General features: G+C 37.0%; 1 protein-coding gene across 5 annotated transcripts in view; it reads left to right on the top strand.

The window, feature by feature from the left end:
* LOC126262573 (S phase cyclin A-associated protein in the endoplasmic reticulum) overlaps positions 1–13675 on the top strand; it is a 620393-nt gene that overhangs the window by 164821 nt on the left and 441897 nt on the right. For all 5 annotated transcript variants that reach the window (XM_049959285.1, XM_049959286.1, XM_049959289.1 and 2 more), the window contains 3 exons: positions 5017–5206; positions 13097–13209; positions 13320–13443. In XM_049959285.1, the coding sequence (XP_049815242.1) occupies positions 5017–5206; positions 13097–13209; positions 13320–13443 (427 nt within the window). The remainder of the gene's footprint in view (positions 1–5016; positions 5207–13096; positions 13210–13319; positions 13444–13675) is intronic.

The raw sequence follows: 13675 nt of genomic DNA, 5'->3' as shown, positions 1-13675 counted from the left end.
GCAGTGTCTCAGTTGCATTCTGCTTCTTGTTTTCAAACTGAGGGTTGTAGTTACTTCTATCTTTGCCACCACATTAACAATTCCCTGAATCCTAATACCTTCGGCCAGATTGTACCATGCACTATCTTTCAAGCTACGTTGAACTAGGATTATCTGTGCCCCACTATCCACAAGAAACCTCATTTGATTTTCTGTGCCTTCTTGGCATCTCAATTCTATAAACTCTTTCTTCATTCCCTATGCTTTACTTTTCTTCTGCATTTGACTCTTCCTCTGTGCATGGCAAGCACAGGTCCATGCAGTCTCTCAAGTAATGACCAGTTTGTTTGCATGTAAAACATGTTACAGGCTTCAGCCGCATACTGGCCACTGTGCCCAGACGTGTTGCACTGTGAACATCTTATTATGCAGAACCTGTCTAGTTCCTTGCAATTTCCATGGAACATGGGCGGTAAAACTTGGCCTTTGTCACTGGCACTTTTGTACTCTCTCCTCTGTTTCCTGATACGACTGGCCCTTCTTTTCTGACTCTTGTCGGTATGGCAGCCTTGCATTACATGACCTGTATTACCACATACAAAAGACTTTGTGGCTTTCTTTTTGTTTCATAGTGCTGCACTACCACTTAAAGTGTTCCCTATTCTCTGGCCAAGGCTATTGTACTCTCCTCCATGGGAGCAACCTCTAAAGCCTCTGCTAATATTAATTGTTCACTGTACATACACACTAAGGTCATCATCCTGTCATTGTAAATCACTTCGATGAATACTGTTCTGCTTAAATTCCAAATGACTTCAAGGGTATCTTATAATTTCGTCTCTTGCACTGTGTGTTTGATAGCCTCTTTAAAGCAATGCTGCATTGCCTAATTTTCTACTAGTATGGCACACACATCTCGCCAACTGGCACTTAGGTCTCAGACTAACAATTTTATGTGCTGGGCCAGGTATTTTAGTTTTTATAAATTTTAACAAAGAATCATCCTCATCTCGATTTGAGTTGAAATGCTGTTATGAAATTGTCGACCAACTCATTTAGAGTAGTCTTATTGCATTCCTATTAGTACAAACAGCAAAGTTTCCATGGAAGAATGTACACAGCTACGTGTTAAACACAAGCAGAGCCAGAGCAAAGTTCTAAGTGTCTACCCCTGGGCTCGGCCTACATGGAATACTGATTACTTCACCTGAGTTCCCAGAATGACTCTCAAAAGTCTAGGCTGGGTTCCCTTTCGGGATGACTGCTACTATCTAATTGCTGAGGACTTGACTTCAATCACAGGTGGCCCACTGTTTCCTTATAACCCTCACATCAGACCTGCCCTTCTTGCCATGCCATGTGCCATCTTGAGTCCATATATGGTTACCCAATGCCCATTGACAACTTCTCATGTGCCCATATACGGTCGGCCTCCACACAGACGATAACCTGCCACAACTAGCAGCTTCTTCATGTAAGACTGTGAGTTTAGCTACATAACATTTCCAGCCAATGCCTAAGTCAACACTGTTCCTATTTTAGACAAACAGTGACATTTGTTGCCTCTAAATTAGTTAACTAGTCAATAATTTGACTCTGTTCAGATATGGTAATACATGAAGAAGAGAATTAGTCATCAATATATTTCTGCTTTTTGTGCACAAATGTATTTGCCATAGATGCAGTAAAATATTAGGCAACTGTTGACAATTTTGATGACTTTACAGATTAATGAATTTTAAGCTTCATTCATTTACAGTACAGAAGTTTGGAGCATTCACATAATATTCCGGCACCTCTAACTTACCTGGACATGGCCACTTGATTATGCCAAATAAACAAGAGTGTCTTTTAACCATAATGAAAATGCCCCATTTTAGGTGACAAACCGTCTGACAATCCACTGTATAAGATACCTCTTGACATTCTTCTCTTCCAAGTACTTTTCATTACCTTAGAATTCAACTGAAAGATTGGGAAGACCACTGTATCTATATCTGCTTGTGGTATAAGCACATAAACAAGAACTGACAACTGTTGGTCTAGCTTAGAACTTGCACAGTTTTTCAGAGCATGAAGTGCTATAGCCCCAGTGTTTTGAGACCAGGTGAGGTGTGAGAGCAGTCCCACATTGGGAGGGCCATTTTTCATTTAGCTGTCATGACTCAGATTACCCTAAATTGATTAAGGTGAATGTTGGGAATTGTTACTTTGAAAAGGAAACAGGTGGTTTCCTTCTCTACCCTCTTCCTATTGTAGCTTGTGTTCTGTCTCTAATAATATTGCTGTTGACAGACTGTTTTACTTTTCATTCCCAGTTCTATGGCCTGACTGGGATTGGGCATGATTTGGGAGGAGCAGACAAGATGAACATGGAAGAGGCAAAGCAAAAGGTAGTCATAGTGAGAGAAGAGTGATGGTTTGGGAGCAGCGCACACCATCAGTAGAAGGGGACAGAAGTAAGTCATGGAGAGCTCATCCAACAAAGAGTTGGTGGTGTGTTGCATATGGAGATATGAGGGACAGAAGTTTTGATGGTAGACAGGGGTTTGGCAACATTAGGTGCCCTTCAGGGTGGGGATGACGCAGGATAAAATAATTGGGAAGAAGACCATGGGTAAACAGATGTTTAGGAAGGTTACTACAATTTATATTCAGAGAGGGGCCAATGTGAGGTGACCGGCGTGAGATGTGTGGAAATGCCAGGTATTAGCTTTTCCCTCAGTATGATTTCTCTTTGACTCCTGCCAATATATAGTTCCTTATGCATTTCACTACATCATAATTTATGTAACAAAAATTGTTTTTATTGCCCCCTGCTCCACCACCACCACCACCACCACCACCACCACAACCAAGCATAATCATGTCCTGTGCAATGACATTGCAGTACTTATATTTATGATATGCATGACAGATAATTAAATGAAGTTGCTAGTAGTATCTCTTCTGAAGTTCAAGTTAATAGAATCTTTGCAGAAGCACTTCTTTTTTCCTACGATTGGTTTGTGTTTGCATTAATTTTCAATTTGTTTCTAATATTACAGTGTTACATTCTGTGATAAAATATGTCTGCTTGTGTCTGTATATGTGTGGATGGATATGTGTAAGTGTGCGAGTGTATACCTGTCCTTTTTTCCCCCTAAGGTAAGTCTTTCCGCTCCCGGGATTGGAATGACTCCTTACCCTCTCCCTTAAAACCCACTTCCTTTCATCTTTCCCTCTCCTTCCCTCTTTCCTGACGAAGCAACCGTTTGTTGCGAAAGCTAGAATTTTGTGTGTATGTTTGTGTTTGTTTGTGTGTCTATCGACCTGCCAGCGCTTTCGTTCGGTAAGTCACATCATCTTTGTTTTTAGATATATTTTTCCCACGTGGAATGTTTCCCTCTAATATATATAAAACAGAGGGAAACATTCCACATGGAAAAAATATATCTAAAAAGAAAGAAAGTGATGAGACTTACCAAACAAAAGCGCTGGCAGGTCGATAGACACACAAACAAACACAAACATACACACAAAATTCTAGCTTTCGCAACAAACGGTTGCTTCGTCAGGAAAGAGGGAAGGAGAGGGAAAGATGAAAGGAAGTGGGTTTTAAGGGAGAGGGTAAGGAGTCATTCCAATCCCGGGAGCGGAAAGACTTACCTTAGGGGGAAAAAAGGACGGGTATACACTCGCGCGCGCACACACACACACGTGTGTGTGTGTGTGTGTGTGTGTGTGTGTGTGTGTGTGTGTGTGTGTGCGAGTGTATACCCATCCTTTTTTCCCCCTAAGGTAAGTCTTTCCGCTCCCGGGATTGGAATGACTCCTTACCCTCTCCCTTAAAACCCACTTCCTTTCATCTTTCCCTCTCCTTCCCTCTTTCCTGACGAAGCAACCGTTTGTTGCGAAAGCTAGAATTTTGTGTGTATGTTTGTGTTTGTGTGTCTATCGACCTGCCAGCGCTTTTGTTTGGTAAGTCTCATCACTTTCTTTATATATATATATATATATATATATATATATATATATATATATATATATATATATATATATAACAGAGGGAAACATTCCACGTGGAAAAAATATATCTAAAAAGAAAGATGATGAGACTTACCAAACAAAAGCGCTGGCAGGTCGATAGACACACAAACAAACACAAATATACACACAAAATTCAAGCTTTCGCAACAAACTGTTGCCTCATCAGGAAAGAGGGAAGGAGAGGGAAAGACGAAAGGATGTGGGTTTTAAGGGAGAGGGTAAGGAGTCATTCCAATCCCGGGAGCGGAAAGACTTACCTTAGGGGGAAAAAAGGACAGGTATACACTCGCACACACACACATATCCATCCACACATACAGACACAAGCAGACAAAATATGTCTGCTTGTGTCTGTATGTGTGGATGGATATGTGTGTGTGTGCGAGTGTATACCTGTCCTTTTTTCCCCCTAAGGTAAGTCTTTCCGCTCCCGGGATTGGAATGACTCCTTACCCTCTCCCTTAAAACCCACATCCTTTCGTCTTTCCCTCTCCTTCCCTCTTTCCTGATGAGGCAACAGTTTGTTGCGAAAGCTTGAATTTTGTGTGTATATTTGTGTTTGTTTGTGTGTCTATCGACCTGCCAGCGCTTTTGTTTGGTAAGTCTCATCATCTTTCTTTTTAGATATATATATATATATATATACACACACATCATGTGAAGTAAACCCTCCTCCCCTCCACCCCTCCCCTCTTCGCTCTCCGTATTATATATCTGGTTTTTAATAGTGTATTTCACTGTCTACAAAATGAATTGAATGCACTGATTACATCACTAGTAACAATGAAATTCTGAGTCAGACATGGAGCCATGCACAGTTGAGTTGACTGCTTAAAATGAGCAGGGTTTAAGTTTTGGTCTGGTACAAAATTTCAGTTGTGGCTATGTATTCAAGTTTTACTTTTATGCCTTGTAAGTTTATTATATCTTAAAATGCATTATGATGTACTAACATTTTCAATTGAAGCAGTTCTGAAAATATTTAATCATAATATTCTTGCTTTTTAGAGGGCAGGAATATGAATCCAAGAGGGAGATTCCACAAAAAATAGAGTCTCCAAATAAAGTTCGCCTCCAGAAATGTCTCCGTGATGTTGAGAAGTTACACAACACACAAGGGAAAGGGCAGTGGCCAAATAATTCTGTAACAGCTCTTGAACGAGCCTTGGGTGAAGTGAACCGCATCCTGTCCAAACAGGTGACAATTGTTATGTATATTTTTCGAAAATTCCTTTTTGAATAAGGTTGCTTTGCTTAGAGTCCATGGTTGCCAGAAACTTTGGTTTTGCCACCACTATAAAAAGTATGACAGTTAACGTCCAATGGTAATGAGTGAAAAATGTATACTGTGAACTTTATATGCTGCTTCTGGTAAGACTTTCATTTTGTTTCCAGTACTAATGAACACAAAGGTCAGAAATTCACGCATTGCCTTGTTATGACAAGATGAAATCTGACACTATACATTAATAATTATTATCATGTGAGATTGTCATTTTGATAACCCATCTATAACCTGGTACATGTTGCTAGGCAGTGGGGTATGTTGTCTGAAAATGGTTCAAAGCCAAAGTATTAAAAGTGTTTGCTGTAGGTATATGATCCATAGAGGGCACATAATGTAATATGTGCATTATGAAAGCACTGAGTGTGTACGCTTAGTATCTTTACTAAAGCCAGTTAAAATCTGAAGACGAGAAATCCACCCAGCCTCTGTGTAAGGCTGCTGTCTAAAGAAGTATTACAGTCTGCGAATGGGTGACTTATGAAAATACTGGTTCTTTCTTATGCCTGTTGCACACTCATTTCCACCTGACTGGTGGCAGATTATGCATTTATAAAAGTTAGCATGCTTTTTATGTTATTTTATATTAGTCAGACTGCAGAACTCTTTAAAAATGCTTAAATAAATTTTGACACTTACGATGTTCTTTATTGTGAGAGAATTTTTGTTACTACATTCTGTGCAATGACGGATATGTATTTCAAACTTCCAGCACTTATGTTTTCAGTGTGCTGTTGCTGCATTTCTCTTTACTTCACATGAGGAGTTGTCATAATTAAAAACTGACTAAGTTTGCAAAAGATATTCCCAGTTTCTTCTGGAAATGATGACAAATTCCAAGTTGTTAATTGCACTTCAAAGATCGGTAGTAAACATCTGTCACACTAATGAAAAAAAAGTATTGAAGAACGGATGATGAGAAATGATACTTTAATAATAATGAGTGCTGGAGGCTGCTTGCGGCCCCAACCCCACTCCATAAAAACTAACTGCTTTCATGGTTCTCAGTTGTAATTTTTAATTAACATAATCATTTTAAGTGTGGATAAATACTTTTGCCCTTGTTTCAGAACTTCTTAGTTACATTTTTAGAAAATGGGCTTGGAACTTAAAACCTAGATCTTGCAAATTACTGGCAGAAATGTGTTTTCTTGTCTCATATTCAGAATGTTTTATGAAGAATGTACGGTCAAGTTAGATAAAAGTAAACATTGTAAATTTAGACAGTTGATGTTTGTTCAGAGTGATTATCATATTTTTTGTGGGGTTACTTTGTTTCTCTCTCTCTCTGTCTCTCTCTCTCTCTTTAGCTATGGTATTCTTCTATGGGGTAATTCTCCACGGTCCAGGAAAATTTTTATTTGGCAGAAGAAAGCCATCAGGAGCATCTCTGGGATACCAAAAATAACATATCATGTAGGTCATACTTCAAAGAATTACAGATTATGACAGTCCCTTCTCTTTTTATATACAGCTGCCTTTTGTACATAAAAGAAAACTTTAACAGTTACAACCTTAGGCAGTCCGTTCATAATCATAACACTCGTCAAACATTTAACATAGACATACCAACAACTCGACTCAAGAAAACACAAGACAGTTATGAATACATGGGAATAAGGCTTTTCAACACATTACCTGTGCAGGCACATTGTGTCTCTCTTAATATATTTAAAAGTAAGACTAAAAAAATGGCTGAAAGACAAAGCTTTTTACAGTGTTAAAGAATTTGAAAACTCTTCAAAAATAGACCTGTCTTACAAAACAACTTGCAACTCTGTTTGTACCTCTTCCTAAGCTTTTTTTATCTCTGTAGTTCCACATTTAACTGTTAAACATGTAGAGAAATCCTTACGTATCTTATGTATTCTTTTATTATGCATGTTCTTTAAAATGCACACTTTAGTTATGTGGGATATCTTTATGTATCAAATGTATTCCTTTATTATGTAAGTTCTTTTAAAATATATACTTTAGCTTTGTGTGATACTTCACAATAGTTATATTTCTTAATATGTAAATTGTACATTACTCATGACGACATTGATTGCATGTAAATGCTTAAAGATGAATAAATAAATAAATAAATTAAATAAATAAATAAATAAATAACACGAAGTTTCATATAATCAGGATGATTGCCTGTATCTTACCCACATGTCACATTACCATTCGTTCAAAATTGTGTTTGATTGAGGCTCAGTCTTGAACTATTTGAAAAGCCAGATGCTCACAAATTCAAAAGTTTCTTATCGCCATTACAGTAATTTTACTGATATGCTTTTGGCTTCCCTTAGTATAAGAAACAATTAACTAAGCAAATTGTGAGTAACATATAATTTAATATCTAACACAAACCGTGCTGAAAGTTTTTTCCCGCCCTCAGTTCCTTCTGACTTAATATTACAAAATGTGATAGTCAGTTTATGTTTGTAACAGGCATCCCAGAGCTATCTAGGGACCAAACCAAATACCAGACTTATGGATTACTTATCTGGCTCTTCAATCAAAGGTTCTATTCTACACAATTGTATCACTGCATTTTGCAAAGTAAGGTGTCCCGAAACTGAGGCACCTAAAATTAAAAAAAAAAAAAAAAAATTAAAGAATGAAGGATGCACCCAGCCAATGATGTTACATATAGTGTCTTTGTTTAGAAGTAGTTAGTCACAATTTGTTTTTCCATTATAAACTTCTCTTTTTAGATAAAAAATAATTTTGACAAAGAGCTTTGCAGACTGAAAATAAATATGCATGCAGTTATAGAATATTTTCCACATGTATGAAAACATGGACTTTGTAGCTACCAAATTTTGTTGCATGAACAGAAAATTTTGTTCCATCTGCTGGATTATTCATTATTGTTTAATTTATTTCATGTAGATAGTTATTATGCAGTCCGTGTAATTCTTATGTATGATACATTGTGGTCCAAAATATGATATAGTTGTTTCCTAAAACTGATACACTAAATTTCTTCATCATGCAGTTCTACACACTGAAATATGTTTTTCTTGCTGCTGTTGGCAATAATGCAGCTGTTGTCGTACCGTGTTTTATGTTATTGTTGACAGTGTGCTAGAGAATGTAGACTGTGCTACAGTTGCAAGTTGTTAGTTCTCTGTGATGGGATGCATTACAGAGACCCTGGGAGGGCATAAATTATTTACCTGACACGTTATATTCAAATTCAGTTCATGATTTCATGACGGCATCAATCGTTTCAAGTTATTTTAGTAATTTCTGTGATACAGTAAAAGATAGGCCTTTACTGTTGGATGGACACCTTAATTATTTGGATTTCACACTAATTGAAAAAGCAAAGTAAGAGGAAGTTGCAATCATGAAATTACTGCCACACATAACTGACCAGCTGCAACCTTTAGATAATTGTTGGGTCAAGCCATTCAACGACAGTTGATTCAATGGAAAGAAGCAATCAGAGAACATCATCAAAATCAGAATTTGTGGATCTTGTTTCCAAAATATGACCAGATGCTTTGATGCCTAAAAACAGGGTTTCAGGCTTCAAGAACACTGGAATTTGTCCAGATAGAAGATCACAGTATGTTGTGTATCAACTGGATCCTGAAATAAGTCAGAGTTGTAACATACAAAAGCAAGAAAGTTTAATGAAACCATAAATGCCACTGTGACAGGGGGGGGGGGGGGGGGAGAGAGAGAGAGAGAGAGAGAGAGAGAGAGAGAGAGAGAGAGAGAGAGAGAGAGAGAAAGAGAGAAGTGGCGGAGGAGGATGTAACCCTTACAAACCTGTGACCAAGTGTAATCCGATAGACCCATTCTCACCTTTAATAATCTCAGAATGACACAGTAAGCTCATTGCTGAAAGAGAAAAGCCTCAAAACAAAAAAAGGCCAAACACTGAAGAGCAAGGAAACTACAGCTCTGACCAAAGTTGTGGCAAGTGCATGAAAGAGAGAGGAAACTGAGGAGACTGACTGGAAACTGAGGAGACGGACTGTGATTCTCAAGTCTCTTTGGAGAACTTTTGAATGCATTACGGGAACAGCAGTGATCAATGTCTTATAAATAATTACTATTAAAAACAGTCTTGATCTCGATTTATTTAACAAGGTGACCAGTTTCGACCACTACTGTGGTCATCTTTAGACCATTGAGTAGGAACCTCTTTCTGTTGGAGAATCACTAGCACATGTAGATGTAGGAGATTATATCTTGGCTAAATGTCAAGGAAGAAAGAGCAATTCATACAGCTACTAATATGTCTGCACCATATGAAAAGATCTGGAAAATGACCTAGAAGTTAGGTCTCCAGATTTGTGTGGATACTTGATAATTATTAACATTTATAATGAATAGGTCAAGAACATAAGTATGTGAATCTTATTTATTTCACAAAGTGTGTAATCATAATGATGAATTCTAAACACGAGAAAACTTTATATTGCAAAGAGAAAGTACCATCACCAAATCAACATGCTAGTAAAGTCCTTCAGTTTATATTATGAATACATATTTTTGCTACACTGAGAGGGCCCATAGATTGCAGCGTTACAAAGTATCTGAAATGTCTGGATATTTTATTGTTGCTTTGGTGAATTTGATTCAGTGTCTAACAAGGGGACTATCAGACTTGTTAATTATAGATTTTGATGAATTTCGGTTATGTTGTAGAGGGATCTGTTATGACTACATGGATCGCAGGTTTTCATGTGACATCCCCTAGTTTTGAGAAAATAGATATTCAAGTTTTATGCATATCTTGTATACCTGAAACGTTAGTTAAGTTTAGATCAAGCAAGTGCAAGACAGCAGCTAGAGTTTATGGCTACCTCGCTAACAGTACAGGTTTGAATACTGACACTGCACTTTTTTTTAATATTTCTGGATGCAGAGAAATTACTCATAACCAATTGTGATCTTGATTATTTAATTAATACCAATCAAAATGGCTGCCAGTACCAATCCACATACAATTGGTCCTATGCAGAACAAGGAGTGAAAACTGTCCCATGTGCAGAAAAAAAAAAAAAATTGTACAAGGTTAGTCATTCTTTTACAGAAAAGTATATTACAATGCTGATGGGAAAGGTATTCCCTTATGTTTTCCTATGTATGCAAGAACCGTTCAGGAAATTTGGTTGGATTGTTAAAAAAAAGTGGATAAATGGACTGATAAATTAAAAAATTTACTTGTGACCTGCACGAAACCAGGGGAGTTCATGATTGTGCTGTATGAAGAGTTTTTAATATCTGTCAGTCTTCTGTTCATGGGACAAGATATGTTTCCGTATGTTTTACATCTGTAGGGAAGGCAGACTGATTAGACACTTTACAGTCAAACTATAAGCTAAACAAAAGCTTGCACCTGCACCGTAAAAATTATCCCACAAAAGGGCACTCCACTTTGTCAACCCTGTGATTTTTGTTTTTACAAGCAGGTTAAAATTTTCATGAAAAAAATTCAAAATGCTTCCACCTTGCTAAAGCCTAATAGAGAAATTGTTTAGAGACAAGATTCCATAAAAAATTCATTCTTTGATTCAGCATAAATTTAGTGTGCCTGCTTTTACAGTATGGTTCACATCAAAGTCGACTGAAGAAAGAATGGTTTATTTGAATTTGAAAGAACTGTGTTTTCTGGTATCACTTCTGAAAAATCAGTGTGCCTACAGGGCAGTACTTTTCATTAAATATGCTTAGTGCTCTACAAATCACTGTTTCAGTTGCTTGCAAACAAATGCCATCCAAACTTCTGTTCTAGCATGTCAAGCCAGGCAAGCAATAGTGAGTAAGATGATTCTGTATTGTATGCTATAACAAACAGAATACATATCTGAAGAAAATTTGATTGATTTATTAATAAAATTACCATCGCAAAAATGGTAATTTTTGAATAATTTTGCCTAACATGTACGACTTAATGATATTCTGTACAATAAGAAAGAAAGAAAAAGAGAAAAGGAAGGAGGAAAAAAACCATAACTACAGAGGCGGGATTTGAACCATTATTACCATCATGGTAGCCACAAACCTTACCCACTTGGCCAAAACGCAATAAACATTACAGTTATAGGGGGAACGCATAAATTGAGAACATCGATTTTCTCAGAAACTAGGTGCTGTTGCATGAAAAGTCGCTAGTCATGGACCCAGATTTGTCAAAATCCTTGATTAGGTCTGATTATCCCTTTGTAAGCCAGATGTGTTGAAATTTGTGAAGCACAGAAGGAAGTAGTTTCGTATATGGATCTACAAACATACAGGGATTGACTGGTGGCTAATGAAGAGATAACCAGACATTAGATGATGCATTTCCAATTCCATTTGCAAATCAAAAAGTAGTTTATGGATGTGCATTACTGCTAGAAATTTCTGTGTTGTTCTCTCTCCTTCCTGCAAACTATTTAAGAATCAGAGTGGCTTGGAATGGAACCAGGATGGCTGTGGCACATCAAGAGCCCCAGAATCAGTGCTCTTCTTCAATGTGTATTCATCAGAAGGTTGGACAATTTTGTTTCCAGGTTGTTCTTATTTGTGAGGAGCTGGAAACTCTGTTTTTATAGTCCACAGAATTAAACAGCCAGAAAACAGGAAATGCATGATAATACTATTTAAATTCTTCATGTTTCTTGTTGGACCACTAATCCAAAGTGCTAATGCAAAGACAAATTTGAAGGCATGTTAAAAATTGAATCTTTTAACTATGAAATGTAGTGAAACAAAGCACCAAATGCAGAGGACAATGCACAAGTGTACAACTGTTACACATTTCTCCCCATCTATGCTAAAGAGACTCCTGTGTCTGCAGACGGTGGCCCATGTGCATGAATCAGAGGCATGAGTGACTTTGCACTGGTGCGTGCACCTCCTTCCTCTTCGCGCAATGACTGGATGCAGATAGTGCACCCAAAAAACTGCACAGGTGTAAACATGCATTAAGAATATCATGTGTTCATCATACTTTCGACCAGCTATCTCATATTTAACATTTTCAGTTCAAAAAATGATAAAATGTTTTTATTTTTCTAGTCAACATAATTTGTAACTTCAAACAATTAAATGAAGAATCATTTTAAAGCAGCTTATATTCCCTAACATCCACAGGTTTCCCCCATCCTATACTCCTTTTGCAAATGATAAAGCACAGCAATCATTCATCCTTTTCTTTCAGATTTTATCAGGCAAAATCTAGATTTTGGCTAGTGCCTAGCCATCATCACACACTATTTCATAGTATCAATTCATTCCCTAGTACGTCAGTCTCCTATTGTTCAGGCTTCTGTCACAGTAGTCTTGAACAAACTGTGACAGAAGCCCAAACAATAGGAAACTGATGTACTAGGACATGCATTGATACTATGAAACAGTGCATTGATAATGGCTAAGTGCTAGCCAAAATCTAGATTTGCCTAATAAAAATTGAAAGAAAAAGTCAGCTGATTGCTTGAAAGTCATATCACAGTCATTGAGTGCACCCACATTCCTAATGGAAGTACTCTTGTTGTACTCTTTTTTTCTTCAAAAAATAAAAAAAAAATGTTGTGATTTTTACTATACATACCTTTTTAAAATCCTTTTTCCGTCTCTGATGACAAGGACTGCTAGTTTTGTATTTGGATAATTTCGTTTCTTACATGTATTTTTGCTGATTCTGTCATTGTTTTGCCTGCCTTCTTGTTGCTGTCCATATGCCAAGTTATTGTCAGAATTCAAACTGAACATAATTATTGTGTTTGTGTGTGTGTTCAGTGTTTTTCTTTCCCTACATTGTTAGGTATGCACCTTTCACATTATTTTGTTTGTGTGTTCTCTTTACAGAATACGCTTGATCAGTTGGCTTTCCAGGCACTGAATGGTTTTACTGTGCTTTCAAACATGCTTAATTTGGCTATGGATGTACCTCCAAACATGGCTCCATACTTGTCTTCCAAGTAAGATAAAATCAAAATCATAGCAATCAGTCTTTAAATACACATATTAATTCTTTTTACCAATTTGAATTAAATGGTGTAGTTTCTAATATTAACTATGTCTTTTTCAGATGCTATGTAACAGTTTGCACATCATATACTCTTGCTTGTCAAGCAAATGAAGTAAACTGCAAATATGTTTTGTTTAGCAATAAAGTAAGCACAGTATTGGACCTTCTTCACCACAGATTAACAGTAAGTTATTGTTGCTGTACTTTTGGGAAAATAATTTTCTATCACTTTACCAAATGAAGGTTTAGTGGCATATAATGCAGTAATTTTTTCACATTTATTGCTGTTTTAGTTATTTGTTATGTTTGCTGTTTCAGTTATTTGTTATGTAGCATTTTACCACACCAACTGCCATTGGATGTAGTAAAACTTCCTCGAATTGTGTTTCTATTGCTGTACAGTTTCAGCTACAGAC

The sequence above is a fragment of the Schistocerca nitens genome, chromosome 6, assembly GCF_023898315.1.
Source record: "Schistocerca nitens isolate TAMUIC-IGC-003100 chromosome 6, iqSchNite1.1, whole genome shotgun sequence".
NCBI lineage: Eukaryota > Metazoa > Arthropoda > Insecta > Orthoptera > Acrididae > Schistocerca > Schistocerca nitens.
The sequence above is the reverse complement of the archived record's forward strand: the minus strand, read 5'-3'. Positions and strand labels throughout refer to the sequence as shown.